Source organism: Cuculus canorus, chromosome 14 (genome assembly GCF_017976375.1).
Source record: "Cuculus canorus isolate bCucCan1 chromosome 14, bCucCan1.pri, whole genome shotgun sequence".
NCBI classification, from domain to species: domain Eukaryota; kingdom Metazoa; phylum Chordata; class Aves; order Cuculiformes; family Cuculidae; genus Cuculus; species Cuculus canorus.
Window position 1 is genome coordinate 2801598 of NC_071414.1, and position 17871 is coordinate 2819468.

Consider the following 17871-nt stretch of genomic DNA (forward strand, 5'->3'; position numbering starts at 1 on the left):
CAAACCTCTCTGAGCCCTGATGATAACTGCCAACTGCACGACCTGTCCTCTTGCACTCCGGTCCCCAGGAAAAAATGAGTAAAAGAGCCACCGTTTGGGGGAAAAAATAGATTTTCTAGCTTCATAACAGCATACTGTCAAGCTGGATTCCAATTAAATTTTTCTTGTGCCCTAATGGAAGCCTTGCTTTTTCCAGAAATTTCTCATGGCTGGAAAAGCTCGCCCCTGCCCTTTGCTCCCAGGCTGGGGGCTGCACTTCCCAACACACCACCTTCACCTAAACGACTGCCCTCTCCCTTCACCACTTGCACAGGGACCACAACCGCACACAGATATTCTGTGTAGCTTTAAGCTGCCGAATTCCTCTCACCTCTGCGCCAAGCTGGTGCCGACCAGCATCCCCTGTTCAAACTGTGCATACTTCCCATCTAAAACTTCCTTTAATGCAGCGATATTTAAGAGCAAACAGGCAGCAGCCAGCACTGAGGCACTTCCAACTGCAGCTCTGCGCTGCTTCCCTCGCCAGCTGAGCGCAGCCAGCACAGACGCAGGGGGGAGCGGGCTGGTGCAAGTCGCTCCGATCCTTTCTGTCCTGGGGATGAAGGACTCCTATCGCTGATTTTTCATCCCCGCCTTTACCAGTGGTCTTTAACACGATCACAGTATGCACCACAATGCTTTAAAACAGTAAAGCTTCTGGAAAACCCAAACAAAAGGAACGTCACCAGGTGACGTCAGCCTATATACAGCCCTGTGTGGTCGCAGCGCATAAGCAAATCCATTCTTGTACCGCTTCCCTGAAAAGCTTTTCAGTAAATGCACTCATGCTACTACAGGAGCTTCTCTCAGCAATAAGCCACCCATCTGCCATCAACAAGTTAGGACTAAAGGAAGCCACAGCTGCGGAAAAAGAAAACGTGAGCTTCAATTGAACAGCTGAGCAGCCACAGAGGACGAAAACTTGTATTAAGTGTTGATTTAAAAAACTGCAGACCTGTCAGAGGAGATCAAGCCAGCGATTTCAAATGGAATATTCCAAGAGAGCCCGGTGGATTCAATTTTGCACTAATATCAAAGGACACTAAGCCCAGTAAATTATTCAAAGGCTATCTTGCATTAGAGCCTTTTACAGACTCACCACGTTGAGTCTGAAACTACGACTGAATGCAACCTCCAATGTACTCAAAAGAATGGGTAAGTTTCTGCATTTCTATATTCTTTGTATAATGAATGCCCGGCTGTGCTTTAAAGGAGCAGTTAGCTGCTAGAGCACAGTTTTCTGCACTGAACCTTATGAAAAAAACAATGTTTGCCGATCGTGACGCTGTAATCCTCCTTGATAGAGCTAAAGACTCAGCCTAAGTGTAATATCCAAGTGTTCTGTGTTTCGTAGTAAGTTGTTTCTTGCATTTACAATTAGCTTGTCGGCAATGCATGGCAATGTTATCTGCAGTGAAATCTTCCACCGTGCTGTTCCAAGTGTACTGATGAGGCTATCCTATCTTGTTGTTTCCCTAAATTATATTCTGCAGGCTTACATTTCAAGTGGCCATTAGGGGCTCGTATGCTGGCAGCACTATATGCAATGAGTATGGTTTTAAAAATGCTGCCTGCCTTGGGCTTGGCTTGTCCACCAAAATGTCGCTGTGAGAAGCTGCTCTTTTACTGTGACTCTCAGGGATTTCACTCAGTGCCAAACACCACTGAAAAGGGCTCGCTAGGTTTGTCACTGAGGCACAATTCTATTTCTGAACTTGAAAGGGATCAATTTGCAAGCTTCAGTCAACTTACTTGGCTTCACTTAGATCATAATCAAATTGCAACAGTCAGAGAAGATTCTTTTCAAGGACTGTATAAACTTAAGGAATTAGTCCTAAGTTCCAACAAAATCTTTCATTTGCCAAACACAACTTTTAGCCAGCTGCTTAACCTGCAGAATTTGGACCTCTCTTTTAATCAGTTATCCTCTCTGCACCCCGAGCTCTTCTACGGCCTTCGCAAGCTACAGACCTTGCACTTGCGATCCAACTCCCTGCGGACCATCCCGGTCCGCCTGTTCTGGGACTGTCGTAGCCTGGAGTTCCTGGATTTGAGCACAAACCGCTTGCGAAGTTTGGCTCGAAACGGATTTGCGGGATTAATCAAGCTGAGGGAGCTTCACCTAGAGCACAACCAGCTGACGAAGATTAATTTTGCTCACTTCCTCCGGCTGAGCAGCCTGCACACACTCTTCTTGCAGTGGAACAAAATCAGCAACTTGACGTGTGGGATGGAGTGGACCTGGGGCACCTTAGAAAAGCTCGATTTGACTGGGAACGAAATCAAAGCCATCGACCTCACCGTCTTTGAAACTATGCCTAACCTTAAAACCCTCCTCATGGATAACAACAAGCTCACCACTCTGGATTCCAAGATCCTAACTTCACTGACATCCCTCACCACCGTGGGCCTCTCCGGCAATCTGTGGGAATGCAGCCCAAAGATCTGCGCCTTGGCCACATGGTTGAGTGGCTTCCAAGGTCGGTGGGAGCACTCCATCCTCTGCCACAGCCCCGACCACACCCAGGGAGAGGATATTCTGGATGCAGTGTATGGTTTTCAGCTTTGCTGGAATTTATCGACTGTTGTTACACCCGTGGCTACGACGTCCACAGCTCCAACGACCGAGTACACGAAAAGAATAAGCTCTTCTCATTTCCATATGGGAGACAAAGAGGTTCCAACTACGGCAGGCATGGTCGTTACCACTGAAGAACATTTTCCCGAGCCAAACAATGCCATCTTCACTCAGAGGGTAATTACAGGAACAATGGCTTTATTGTTTTCTTTCTTTTTTATCATTTTTATAGTGTTCATCTCCAGGAAGTGCTGCCCTCCCACATTAAGAAGAATTAGGCAGTGTTCAATGATTCAAAACCACAGGCAGCTCCGATCCCAAACGCGGCTGCATATGGCAAATATATCAGACCAAGGACCCTATAACGAGTACGAACCCACCCACGAAGGACCCTTCATCATCATTAACGGCTACGGACAGTGCAAGTGCCAGCAGCTGCCGTACAAAGAATGTGAAGTATAATACCCACAGGTCACCACAGATTAAATCAGATAAGTAACCTATTTTAAAACAGTAGGGGACCTGCATCAGATTCTAATTTTTACAAATGTTGACATAAAGCCTAATTTTCCAAGCTACTGAATGGAAACATTGTTTATGGAGTGGTGCAGTATTTTTTATTTTTAAGTTTTTTAAAACAAATGAATCCATAATATTTTCAGTGTTAAAGAAGCAATGATTGCATTCAACTTGCACTCCTAACGTTGAAAAGTCGGAAAAAGATGCTCACCTCAAACTATGTAAAATGTTCCATGTTATGTAATTATATGACTGTGTGTAAACATTTATATCCAAGTCTCCATATTCTGCTTTTCCCAATGCAAACAGCCCGAGGGGAAGGATAGTGGCTATCTGTGCCGAGAGCTGCGGGGCGACATACGCTCCGTTTGTTCCACTGCAGCTGGAGGATCCCAAACGCTCCAGCTGGCTCCGCTCACTTTAAAGGCAGCAGTGGAGGAAGGTTTTTTTTCCTCCCCTGATAATTTCACTCCAGTATAAAAAAAAAAAAAGGGGGGGGGGTAGGGTGGGCAGGGGAAAACAAAAAAACAAGGCAAAGAGGGTCCCCGGTGGGGATGTAAGCGTGTTGGGGACCACTGGGATTCTTTTAAATAGAGCTTTCCCATCTGCATTCCTAGTTTGGCTCGCTTGAACAGACCCTGATGGAGCTCTCGCAGAGGCAGAGGAGCAGTTCACACGGTCACAAATGAGCAGAACGGCTCTCCAGGCGCTTACCAAGCGGGCAGTGGAGCTTATTCAGGAGAGCTCAACAAGACCAATTCTAACTATTAAGTGCATTCAATTCTTATCAAGCTCTCTGGTTTGCCTTGCTGCTTTTTATGAATCCAGGCTAATTACTTACCGCTAGGAACAAACAGCGTTTCAACACCTTTTCATGTGTAAATAACCTTAATGCAAGTTTTTCTTAATTAAAAGTAAATATCAAGCGTGAGGTTAAGAAGAGGGAGGGAAGGAGGTTAAGAAGAGGGAGGGAAGGAAGAAGCCTCTCTTTGTCCCTCGCCGTCTCCCCAGCCAAGGCTTCCTCTTGCCTGAACCTATTTTCATGCACTAACTCCGCTGGTTTCTCTGGAGACAGAATTGGCCCCTGAAATAAGCTCTCACTTGTCCTCCTCTCCCAAAATCCAAGGTATTTACCAGCTCGAATAAAGAAAGAGGTATCTTTTGATAAGTCAGGAAAAGGATTAGTTTATAGAATAGCTCATTAAAAAAAAATGTTTCTTACTTGAGATGGGACAGACTCTGAATTAGTTTGCTGTTTAAAAATCATATATAAATATACACACACACACACACACATGCACCTCCTTCTCGAGGGGCGATTTGATTTCTTTAGCCAGCGGTACCATCCTGCTACTTATGCTCTGTTAGGGAACTCTGTACATACTTGCAGATCTATGCAGCGACGGTGGCGCTCGGAGCCACGGGGCGGGGGCGCGGGGGGCTCTGCAAAGCATCACACTATTTTTAAGTCAACTGCTCAACTCTTGTTATCGTTCTAACCAAAGCTAAAAGGACCAGAGGGATGGGAGTTTTTTTATTATATATATACATGTATGTATAACTAAAAACCGTGTTGTGTCCAATGCTGCAGTGTTAAACGATTACCAGCACACAGCGATGAAGAGAAGAAATTCCTCACAGCATTGCCATATCTTGAACGAATCAGTAATTACAGTATGCTAATTGTGTTGTACTAAACTATGCCGCAAAGTTTTGAAACAGAAAAAAAAACCACTGCATAAAAATCTGTTTGCTATTTCACTCTGCTTTTCTCTATCTGTATTACCACTTAGTGAGGTATTTAGGGTGCAGTTATACAACAGTTTGATGTTTTGTTGTGAAATGAACTCGTCCGAGGCAATTATAGCAAGATAAGTGTGACTTCTGTTAAGGTTTTACATAAAGATTTTTCAATTACTGGTTTTGACAATATTAATTTGCATCACGTTACTTTTACAAGGAGTGCCCTTACTATAAAACAAATATTAGGTGTGCTCACTGTGGCTCTGTACTTTCACAGCAAAGATCAGGGAAGCCTAACGGTTCCGCTGAACCCTCCTTACTGTTTGGACTACAATGAGCTGATTTACACCTATCCTAAAAAATCAATTACCATTCCTCACTGAATACAATAAATCCTACAGGGCAGGTGGACAAAGAGTAAATACTCCGATTAACTCCCACGTGAGCCAGGCGGCCAAACCCAAGCTGAGAAATACAAAAATTTGGTGGTATCAAAGGGTATTTGGCTGCTTGCAGAAAAACTCGCTTCACTCCTCACCACAAGTTGAGTGCTCACAGCTCTTCCCCAGGTCGCAACTTTCACCCTGCCGCAGGCAGGGCAGCGTGCATCGCTGTCCCAGCAGCAGCCCACCTTGTCTGTGCATCTCCCTTACCTTCACCGACACGATGGTCTGCACCGGGGAAGCCGGGAAGCAGATGCTTTGGGGAATGATTTTGATGTACAGCTGGAGGGTACCAGCAGAGACAAAGTTGTAACTCATTAATTACACTGGCAGCCAAATAACCTTGCTACGCTACAATCAACCATCAGATGTCAATACTGAACCCGCTGAAGCCCTCAGCTGCATTTGGAAGAAGGAATTCCACCTTTCTCCTCCATACCAGGCAAGAAACCTTGCTGCAAGACTGTTCAAAAGGCACCACCTCTGTTTTCCACACAGCAACAGGAAGGGGTCTGACGCACTCAGTTCCTCCCACGGCGGTGCTCTCCCTACACCCCAGCTCCATCTTTGTTAGCTTACAGTGATGCCCAAAAAGAGTAAAGACAGATGTCGCAGCAACACTGGATTAAATCCCCCTTTTCCACCCAGCCACTCACACCAAACTTGCAAGCATTAAAGCGTGTTCCAGTGTCTCTCAAAGCAGAGACATCTGGATTCCTAACTTCTCTCCCCCACCAGTATCCTGAGTTTCTACTGGTGCTGCCCAACTTCTCTCCCCGACCAGTATCCCCAGTTTCCACCGGTGCTGCCTTGGCTTGCAGCCGGCGAGGCGGAAGGCCAGCAGACCCAGCCCAGCACGGCACCGTTCCGGTTTGCTTTGCCCCTCGGTACTACACACTACGCAGCCAGTCTCCCAAATGCCGTGGTTTATGTCTGCTATTTCCAAACCTGTTTGTTGCCAGGTTGCAGGCATAAGCAAAGCAATTCCGCAAACATTACATTTAGGGTAACGGGTATCATAAAACTCACAGAATGTCAAACACTAGCAGTGAAGTCAACTTGAATTCCCTCAGGAGGGACAACAAGCGGCAGGCAAAGCCATTGCTCTACACAAGGACGAGAACAGAGGCTGTTAATTTTTGTGTTAGTTATTTCTTTAAAGAAGTTACTGTCTTCCATTCTCAATTGCTTGCAGGCAAGGAGGGTATTGTAATAATTACATTACTAGGCAGTCTCTGATTTATTTTGTTTACGGGACAAGACCCATAATGATTTGGTCTAAATTCATCATATTTCAGTGCAAGCACTGGCTAATGACAAAAGGTTGCTACGTTGCTCTCCCCAAACGTGACCTCTGGTGCACAGCCTCAGTTTCTACAGATATATTGCATTATAGGTGCTTCACCAACTCCAGCACAGCCTCAGGCAAGTTCAGGGCCTTTTAGAAATGACAACTTCTGCTGCTGCTCCAGAGAACCTTGTCCCATCCAAAGATCTCCTCCAGCCTCCGGATCTCCAGCCAGCTTCTCCTTCTCCCCACCCTCATGCCAGTGCAATGCAAATCCAGCAGCACAAGTTCCATTTTTGAGTCATCACACTGGAGTGGGTCTGAATTAATGCCTTCAGTTCCCATCTCGTTAGTCGCTCTATATTAGATCATCCTTTGAATGCACACAACTAGAACTACCCGGTAAAGAGTCAAATGGGTTAGCATTCAGTCTCTGGCTGAAGTGCTCCTCTGCACAGAGCTCCTCTTTCCTATCAGACAGAAACATAATTAATGCCGCTGTATCAATGTTGGATTTTGTTTGCTTTTTCCCCCCAAGCAGAAGTTATCTGATTTCTCAGCGATAAGCCCAGCCCGATGCAAATCAAAGCATCTCTGCTTATGTCCCATTACCCCTCAGAAGACAGCAGCCTATGCTAATACGCAAAATGAGAAACATCCAATGGCTTTAAACCAGAAATTTGCACCACATACTTATTTTTAATGTGTCTAAGTTAATTTCTGTACTGCTTTAATGAGAATAAAGTTGATTTAATTTTGTGATCTGCGTAGCTATCAAAACCCATCTGTTCAGACCTATGAAATCTACCCAGAAGCTGAATTGCATCTTTCTTATGAAGTTTGCCACAAAAATTAAAAGTTCAGAGAGGGACACAGTATTTCTCCTCCCCAAAATCAGAAACAAGCAAGGAAACAAGAACCAAAGGCAGTTGCCCAGCAGCTCTTCCCCCCCCACGTCTGTCTCCATCGCTGTCCTCTACGCTAGAACGGGTGCCAGGTTTTGCCGATGAAAGCCATCGCGCTTACGGAACATTTCGGAGTCAACTGGAAATGCAGCTTTTAACACCTTGTACAGAAGCCTTTTGAGAGGTATCCAGGGAAAGGTATAGAGCTTTGGACACCATCAAGCCTCAGACAGGGCAAAACTGGTGCTGTCAAAGGGCAAAACCCGACGCAGCCTGTGCTCCTCTGGTGTAAGCAGTGACAACCTGAACCCACTACCCTTCAACCACTCCTTTGTAAACAAACTGAACAAAACCCGCCCCATTTTAATTTTTGCCATGATGAAAACATTAATGAGTGAACTATTCTACCCCCTTAGCAACAAGAGATTAAAAAGGAGGAGTCTTAGATGCATTGTATTTAAATTCTGTTTCAAGAACCACTTTCAGGTGGGAGGGGGTGTAATAATGGAGTACAACAAAGTGCAGTGTACAGAAACATTTTGTTATTAAAATTGTGTATACTGTAAAACTGAATTTGCCTCTTCCTTCCTACCTATTCAAACAGTGGTGTCAAAAGCTCATTCTATCACAGTACACAAGGACCAGGTCTCATCCTCTACAGTTTGAGAGAGCATCAGCACTACCCAAGTCAGGTTTGGGCCAATCCATTTGTTGTAACTGTATTAAATACACCACTTTCTGCTTTGCTACAATAAATGAACTGGTCTGCACGCGTTCTTCTCAAACAAGATCACAGAATCATGGAACGGTTTGGGTTGGAACAGACCTCAAAGCCCATCCAGTTCCAACCCCCTGCCATGGGCAGGGACACCTCCCACTGGCTCAGGGGCTCCAAGCCCCATCCAACCTGGCCTGGAACCCCTCCAGGGATGGGACAGCCACCACTCCTCTGGGCAACCTGAGCCAGGGCCTCCCCACCTTCACAGTGAAGAAATTCTTGCTTAATATCTAATGTAAATGTCCCCTCATTCAGCTTAAAATGGTTTCCCTTCATACTATCCCTGCACTCCCTGATAAAGAGCCCCTCCCCAGCTTTCCCGTAGGCAATGAAGTTTGTTGAATCACAGAAATCATTTGTATATGCAAGATGAGAGAGCACAACCCAAACCAAAGCCAGACCCTCTGCTGCTGGGACCAAGCCTCCCAAGTTCCTGCACCAGAAAGAGCACAGGTGGCAGCACCCTCTCCCACAGTGCTGCTTGCTCTGGGTCTAACCCCGAGTGCCGCCCGTAGCCGGTGGTCAGGGTGCCAGCCAGCACCATGGTGTTCCCAACAGGACCACCTTGCCAAGAGCTTAGCAAGGACAAACAGTCTGTATCATTTAGAGACACCGCTTCAGCTCTGAATCACAGCCATCCAGGGAGCGTCAGAAAATGCACTCCCTGTAAAGTTCTTTAGATGAGGTACCACGATGAACACAACGTTCAAACTCACAGTGCTTCAATAACCTGAAAGATTTCCGATTTGGAGAAGCAGCAAGTTCACGGACACAACCCAAAAGCCTTGGTACAGCAGCTGAACAAAAGAATAAGTTTCAGGCTGTTCCAAGATGATTACATGCTCTGAACTGCCAGCTAAAATCATTTCAGTAACTACGCCTTCGCTGCATTTACTTTTTTTTTTTTTTGCAAAAGGTTTGGCTGGAACAAGTTCTCAAGGGTTTTAAATGTCAGTTGGCCAACTGCCTCTCAAATCCTCCTCGTACTTCAAAGCAGTATGTGATAAATCTATTTTCTTAAACTCTCAGAGAGACTAATTTTAAGATAAAAAACATCTCCAATGCAAACCCAGTTGTTTTCATAGGCAAAAGCAAGATACACAGGAGAAAAACTGGTATTTGGACTACCTTATGCAAAATCTTTCAATCCAATTTGTACCAAGGGAATGTCAACATCACTAGCAACTTGTTTTTAAACGTAGGCTGTGTTAAGACAACTGAAAAAAAAAAAAAGGAGACTTGAGAACCTGAGCAGAGAGGACTGCACAAATGGACTAAAAACTGCAGCACCTCTGGGAAAGCATTGACTCCCTCCTGCGGTGCACATGCACGCCAAGAGACAGAGTTCCATGCAAACCCTAATATTCATGTTTACTGTAATCAGCTCTTAAGGAAAAGCTTTAGGAAATCATCATTACCTAATCAATCACTTCATTACCATGAACACAGTAGGAAAACAACTGTACTATGATGAATTCAAGCTCTGTTGCACTTGACATCAGGAACCACACACTTGGGGAGTTATTTGAAAGAAATTCTTTACTCTGAGGGTGGGGAGGCCCTGGCCCAGGTTGCCCAGAGAAGTGGTGGCTCTGAGCAGTCTAATCTAGTTGGGGATGTCCGTGCCCAGGGCAGGGAGGTTGGACTGCATGGGCTTTAAGGTTCCTTCCAATCTAAATCATTCTGTGAATAAAAAATTACTCCAACTGCCTCATTTATAGAATCACAATAGTTTGGGTTGGAAGGGACCTCAAAGATCATCCAGTTCCAACCCCCTGCCACGGGCAGGGACACCTCCCACTGGCTCAGGCTGCCCAAGGCCCATCCAACCTGGCCTTGAACACCTCCAGGGATGGGGCAGCCACCACTGCTCTGGGCAACCTGGGCCAGGGCCTCACTACTCTCATGGTGAAGAAATTCTTCCTTGTGTCCAGTCTAAATCTGCCCCTCTCCTGTTTGTACCCGTTCCCCGTCATCCTATCCCCACAAGCCTTTGTGAACAGTCCCTCCCTCAGCTCTCCTGTAGCCCCTTCAGGTACTGGAAGGTCGCTCCACGGTCTCCTCTGAGCCTTCTCTTCTCCAGGCTGAACAACCCCAACTCTCTCAGCCTGTCTTCGTATGAGAGGTGCTCCAGCCCTCTGAGCATCTTTGTAGCCTCCTCTGGACCCGTTCCAACAGCTACATCTCCTTTGTATGTTGAGGATTCCAGAACTGGACACAGTATTCCAGATAAGGTCTCACAAGAGAGGAATAGAGGGGCAGAATCACTTCCCTCAACCTGCTTCACAACATTCCATGTTTATTTCTGTGCATGACTAACAATGTATGGCTGCAAAGGGCATTTGGCAAAAATTTCTGGACTGTGAGGTCACCAAAACAACGTTTTGGTTCTTCTGCTGGTTTTACTCAACAAGGCCTAACAAATTTGACTTTTTCTTCTTTCTTAGGCTGCTAAAAGACCAAAGATTCAAACTTACCCAAAAACTGTTTGGCACCTTCTGAGCTGGCTGCATAAGCAGCAGCAGCTGAAAGCCGAGCAGCAACCAAGGAGTCTATCATGAGTCAAACACTGGGCTTCTCCCCAGCACCCAACACACATACTCCCAATGCACACACAAGACTAAAGCCGTTTTCTCTATTACCAGGACATACAAGAAACCAATAAATCTTCCCTTTAAATACTTATTTTCAATACTCTTCAAGTAACTCACCCCTGCCTTCTCCTGGCAGGCTGCACTACCTCTATGTCGAGTACTCAAGCAAACAGACAGTGTAAGTGCTGTTGTTCTCCCCCACCAGCCCTCACCCCAAAAGAGTGCACAGCGCTGTCACTGTTTGGGGTGCATTATGCTTCATACCAGCTGAAAAAGCTGCCTTATTTAATGAAAAGTCTTAAACTAAGCAAAAAGGGTTCATCCATCAAGAAAGTCCTTAATTTATCAATGGGTCATAATTCTTTACCATCAAAAGCAATTAATTTTCTGTATTATAATCAGGAGAATAAATCTGAAAAAGCCATTCTAATGGCTCTGATCTGATGGTGGTATCGCAGCTGAATTTGTAATCTGAAAATACAGGAGCAATGAAGACTTGTGCTGTTTAAACATACAAGCTTCTACCAAACAGAACAGCTTTACTGCATATTTAATAAGCAGAACGGGTTTTGCGAGACCGCATGAGATTAAAGACAGCATGAGATACAGGAAATGCATTTCAAGTAGAAAGGTCCTTCCAAGATACTTCTCAACTATAGAGCTGCAAAAATTCTTGAAATATCCTTTATGGAGAGCAGAAAACATTGAAGAAAAGCTTACTGCAAAAAGTAGTTTTACTTCCATGTTTGCAAAGAGCTAAAAATGTTGAGAAGAGTGTTAATGCAGAATCCAGCTCAAGTGTTCTAATTAGGATGCATTTGCTCTCTTCTCTTTTACTAACTCTGAAATAATCCATCACACCTCCAGCACCTCTGCCTGAAGAGCCATGTGCTGTTAGCGTGGACTATCAATTTCTGCCCTCAAATATATCACTTCAGCCCCGATACCACCCTACAGAGAAGAAAACACCGTAAAACAAATAGAGCTCTTAGTAAAGCTAACAGCGACATTATCCATTAGCAGTGAGAGCATGGGGAAGGCGATGGGGACATGGACAAGCGAGTTTCCATTTCTCAAGGCACCAGAAAAGAATTAACAAGGGGCAAAACTGCATTCCCCTGCACTGCAGACCATCTGTGCTTTGAGTCGGTCAAAGTCTAGCTGCCCAAGCCAACTCAGCTGATCCAGAAGGGAGGTGAGGGATGTACCCACAGACAGAATATCTTTAGTATGTATCTACCAAAGGGTAAGAGGCTGGAACAAACAGGGAAACCCACCCTGCGGGCCTCCCTGCAAGCCCCCAGGTGTAACCATATACCTCTCATTTAAAGAGCACAAGGTATTAAACCACCATTGTTGTTGTCCGCAGGATAGACACTGTGCTTCAGTAGAATGCCTCATTGATCAAGTCTCGCCCCGAAGCGTGCCATCCCCAAACTAACACAACATCTGCTGCGCCAAGGTCTGCAGAGACTTTGGGTTAACGTCATGTTTGAAATTTGGGTTGAATAACTTAAAGCTAAAGGAGTTCCTCCTCAATCCTTCCAGATAGTCCCGATAATGGCAATAGCTGTGACACTGCTTCCAGGCAGGACAGACCCGTAGCTCAGCACCTGGGGGAGCAGCAGGCCACTTGGGGCAGACCCAGAACACAGGTGACTCCCAATGACAGCTGGAAGCTCTATAGATATTAAACACAGATCTTCAAGGTTGAGGCATTCACGAATTTAACAGCCACAGGGCAGGCAGGCAGAGAAAGCCATCTCTAGTTTACATTCTTCTCTACGGATGGCCAGCCTAGCTCTGGGACCTCTAATAGCACCATGACAGCTGTGGAGCTTAGAAATAAGAAAGCTTTGATTACATGACAGATGCCTTTTGCCTGCAATTAGCATCCAGCCCTAAGAGACCAGAAACTTTTAAAAAAAGGCTAAGGTTAGACACTGGATGAGGCTGAACTACAGAAAAAACACAGTAAGCTTCGGCAGGTACACTTCTAACGTGACACTACACGCTGAGCAAAACAAAAGTGACAGATAACTCAGACAAGTTTCTATGGTGATTGTTAACTTTTAGGAATGTCTGTACAGCCTTTATCGAAACCACAAGGTAGCGCATCCTGTGTGTAATGAGCTTTTGCCAAGTATCACTCCCTGCCCATGAGTGCAGAGCAAGTCTCTAGGCCAGCTAAAATATGCCAGCCCTTTGGATGAGGGACATCTGCTGCCCATAGCTAAAATACTTAAACACCCACACAGTCCCCCATGTAAGAATCCAACAACAGAATCAGCATGAAGGCATTTCAGGTATTTACAGACCACTCCAAAAAAACTTCAGTGCTGGGAACTGCTGAACAAGTTCCAATGCCTCTTCTGCTCCCCGAGACTGGGATTTGCCAATGATATTGGTAGTTGGTGAAAAATCTGAAACATGGAGCAAGCCACCATTCCAAAACAGAATCATAGGGACCCCAAAGCCCATCCAGTTCCAACCCCATGGGCAGGGACACCTCCCCCTGGATCAGGTCACTCAAAGCCCCATCCAACCGGGCCTTGAACACCTCCAGGGATGGGGCAGCCACCACCGCCCTGGGCAACCTGGGCCAGGGCTTCCCCACCCTCACAGAAAAACATTTCTCCCTAAAATCCCATCTCAGTCTCCACTCTTTCAGCTAAAACCATTCCCTTCACCCTATCCCTGCACTCCCTGATCAACAGCCTCTTCACAGCTTCTCTGGAGCCCCTTTCAGCACTGGAAGCTGCTCTAAGGTCTCCTCACAGCCTTCTCTTCTCCATGCTGAACAACCCCAACTCTCTCAGCCTGTCCTCGTAGTGGAGGTTCTCCAGCCCTCAAGATCATCTCCGTGGCCTCCTCTGGACTCACTCCAGCAGCTCCATGTCCCTCCTGTGCTGAGGATTCCAGAACTGAATGCAGGCCTCCAGCTGGGGTCTCACCAGAGCAGAGCAAAGCAGAGGGGCAGAACCCCCTCCCTCGCCCTGCTGCTCCCACTCTTTGGAGGCAGTCCAGGGTACAGTTGGCTTTCTGGGCTGTGAGTGCACTTTGCTGGTTCATGTTGAGCTTCTCATACCCCAGCACCCCCATCACCCTTCCTCCTCAAGGCTGCTCTCAATCCACTCTCCTCCCAGCCTGATTTTTTTGCTTAGGATTGCCCCGACCCAGGTGCGGGACCTTGCACTTGGCCTTGTTCAATTCCATAAGGTTCATGTTTACAGAATTAATTCAAAGCTCTTGCTCCCACCACTGCAGAGATGTCCCCTTACCAGTAGGGACCGGGACAGCAAGCACCATCTGACATGGTACAAAAAGCCATTGCACAAATGTATGGAGACGTGGAACGCGAGATCGCTGAGCACCCTCCTCTAACGCAGCTTATGGCTGCTCCAGGATCCTCCCATGACAAAGAGCTGGCTGACAGCACGCCATAAACCACGGCGGACAAACGCAAGCACTGACAAAGCGGAGAGCGACTCCAGTGCACCACGCAGATAAATTTCAGGGATATTACCCCTTCATCCCTACAACTGTCTGTGGACAACAATTAACTTGACAAAGAACGCCAGTGAGAGCGTCCAGAGACACATGAAGAAGTTTTATATCACATTCAAATGAGCTGATACCACCAGTCTGCAGACCGCTTCCTTCTTCTCAGTGGGCACTTGATCATTTGAATACACCGCAATAAAGCTGCATCATCAAAAAAGGAACCTTCTGACATCTACTTTTACTGTGCATTTATTCAAAAATAGTAATCTTCATCAGGCAAATTAGTAAGTAATCATGGGCTTCAAAGAAGAGTTTCAATGGTTGATGCAAACCTCGCTATGCTGCAGCATATTCTATTTGCTGCAACTCCTCTGGCTTCAATCTGCTCTCCAACAGTCAGGAACACAGTTCAGGCTGTGCTCCCTGACCGCAAGGCATCCACCGGGAACCACAGAAACACAAAGAAACCGCTCCAAGAAGGTGAGGTTGAGTAACAAACCAACACAACCACTCCATTCCTCTCCAACATCTACTTACACTCACATACACAGTGAATGAAAAAATACATAATAGAGATGTGACACTAAATCTACCTGGAACAATACAAAATACACACAACCAGTACTCCTGGGGTATTAACTGAAAGCAGTAGTTGAAAATCAAAATTACATCTCAAAAAAAACCCAAACGAGCCACTGAGAAGTTTACCAATGGAAGGCAGAGAAACTTCTAATAACTCAGTTTTGAGAAGAGTCTAGGTCTCTGCAGATGGGACTCTCTGCACAGAGACAATTTCAGGCATACGGATGTTATCTCAGTACCAGGCTCCTCTGTTATTATTATATTAACCAATAACTTAATGTTATCTTCACATAAAAGTATATCTTCTCTGACCACATCATCTTACCCTAAACCCACATCTGTTAAAATTGTGCGCCTACTACTTTACAACTGCCTTTCTCTGAGCTTTTTACCCACTGCCAGCTGCATGACAGCTGCCTTCCACTTCAGGTATTTCCCGATCCTCTGAACCTCATGCTGGTTGAAGTACGGGATTGGTTGGATGGGGCTTTGAGAACCCTGATCCAGTGCGAAGTGTCCCTGCCCACGGCAGAGGGATTGGAACTGGATAGGCTCTGAGGTCCCTTCCAATACAATCCATTCCATGATTCTATGATTGCTCAGTAACCATAAATCAATTTAAATGGGTAAATGGGTAAATTCTGCTCAAGACTCCTAACTTTAACTCTGTTTGGGTTGGTTTGTTGTTCTTCTTTTTCTTTTTTTATAATCAGTACACAATGTCTCCTGAATTTGCTTATGACAGACAAATGTTTTAAACTACAGCAGGAATGAGACCTCGCTGACAAACCCACCTACTTGACACAAGATTGCTCGCAAACACAAGGTGCAAAACATGATAAAGAACAAGTACAGGTTTCAGTGAGCTGCACCAGGAAAAACAAGCCTCGTTCTGAGTAGAAAAGAGAACTTCTTTGTGATTATTAAAGCAGCTTCCACCGAGGCAATTACACAAGCTGATTTCTGTTTTGACAAGCAGTTTGATTATAACCGCATTACGTAAAAAGAAATAATCAGGAAAGGCAAATTTTACCAATATGGTGGCAAAAGCATTCCACTGCCTTTACAACTGATATCACAAATTAGTAACATTTCCAATATCTTCATCAACATAAAATCCCTCCCGAAGTCTGACTTGCTCGCATGGAGCTATGGTTTGCCCCTCCACTCTTGCAGTCTGCTCCCTAACAGAAAATGAACGCCAAAAGTACAAACAGCTTAACCTTCTTTCAAATTTCACAACAGCTTTTAACTTTAACAGCAGCTGCTCAAAATCTCCAGGCTCATCCCCATTCCTAATCCCTGTAACTTGGCTCCAGAATTCCCACTCTGAACAATGCTGGGAGCAGCAGCAAACGCTGGGGCTGGTAAGCAGCTCGCATCTTAAAGACAAGCAAATTTAGGCAATATGAAGTGATAAATTCCATCCCCAACCCATGCAGGAACCCAGTTACTGACTTGTAACATCCATCCATCCATCCATCCATCCATCCATCCATCCATCTTTTGTGCAGGGATAAAGAGCAATTTCCTTCACATATCTTCCCAAGTGACAGTCACTGAACGAGGTGTCTTATATGCAATGGTGAAAACAAACCTTCAAAATTACTGCCCAGTGTTACCTATACTATTTCTTGAGGGGAAAAGTGGTATTGCAACAGCAGAGCAATTATTCTTACTATTGTTTTCACCTGTGATACGGGGAAGAAGGGCAGGGATGAAGAGAAGATATATGTCCAGTCTGGAAGACAAGGGTTTCTCCAATGTTTTGTACTTCATTTGTACCATCTCCAGGTAACAGAACTACCGGTGTTCTCTCGAGGCTTACTCTCATCTCTGAAGAAGCTAACAGCCTAGCTTTTGTGATACAGAGCACACAGGTTCTACACCTCAGCAACACATTTCCACCACTGAGGCAAAAATATCTATTGATAGAGATGCAGGGAAGTGCCAGCGTGTGAGAAAATCATCCTGCAACATCTTTCTTTTCCTTGACAGATCAAAAAAAACCACAAAACCCTGAAATTGGCAATAATACATCACAGCTAAAACTGAGTTTTCCTAATTTCTATTAAATCAAGAGGGCAAAGTTTGGACTCTACAAGCCAGATGGACCCAGCATTAAAGCAAACATACCTGAAATCTTTTGCAAAACATAAGAGGTTTACATTTCTTGAGGCCTACAGGAAAGTTGGGGAGGGGCTCTTGATCAGAGAGTGCAGGGAGAGGATAAGAGGGAACGGCTTTCAGCTGAAAGAGGGGAGACTGAGATGAGATCTTAGGCAGAAAAGTTCTCCTGAGAAGGTGGGGAGGCCGTGGCCCAGGTTGCCCAGAGAAGCTTTGGCTGTCCCATCCCTGGAGGTGTTCAATGCCAGGCTGGATGGAGCTTTGGATCCGGTGGGAGGTGTCCCTGCCACTGGATGGGCTTCAAGGTCCCTTCCAACCCAAACAATTCTATGATTGTTACCTCAAACACCTCTCCTAGATGCACTTTGAGACCCCACTCTTGGGCCATCCTGACCCCAGCCCCAGCTCCCACCCAACCCAGAGGAGAGCAGAAGAAAGCATGAGATTGAAAAGCAGCAAGTTGGCCCCATTCTGCCCCAAGCAGCCTCTGATGTGGGGCTGCACAGACCCTGGAGAGGTATCAGAGCTGCTGATAAAAGCTCCGTTTTAAACCTAGAGCATGCAGGCAAAAACGACGCTGGATCAGCCCTGATTGCTGTGCAGCCAGGTGAAGCCTAATCCGGCTGCTCCGGAATGACAAGCGAGGAGCTCAAGGAGGGCAGCAAAATATTTTGTCAATCCTTACAGCCGTTTCCTCACCAGTGATGTTGTTGAATGACGACTAGTTACGTTTGGCTACAGGTCAATTCATCTCACTTTCAGTACGGCTGA

At 45.7% G+C, this 17871-nt stretch overlaps 2 protein-coding genes across 5 annotated transcripts in view; one reads left to right on the forward strand and one right to left on the reverse strand.

The window, feature by feature from the left end:
• CTNNA1 (catenin alpha 1) overlaps nucleotides 1–17871 on the reverse strand; it is a 130511-nt gene that overhangs the window by 65301 nt on the left and 47339 nt on the right. The gene's annotated exons all lie outside the window — the stretch shown is intronic.
• On the forward strand, nucleotides 452–6508 carry LRRTM2 (leucine rich repeat transmembrane neuronal 2). 3 transcript variants are annotated; one of them, XM_009568193.2, is made up of 2 exons: nucleotides 452–1194; nucleotides 1533–6508. In XM_009568193.2, exons 1-2 carry the CDS (start codon nucleotides 1191–1193, stop codon nucleotides 3077–3079), a joined length of 1551 nt encoding a protein of 516 aa, XP_009566488.1. In that variant the 5' UTR covers nucleotides 452–1190; the 3' UTR covers nucleotides 3080–6508. The 3 variants fall into 3 exon arrangements, with proteins under 3 accessions (XP_009566488.1, XP_009566494.1, XP_053935778.1); XM_009568199.2 differs by having other exon boundaries at nucleotides 453–1194; nucleotides 1961–6508; XM_054079803.1 differs by having other exon boundaries at nucleotides 453–1194; nucleotides 1982–6508.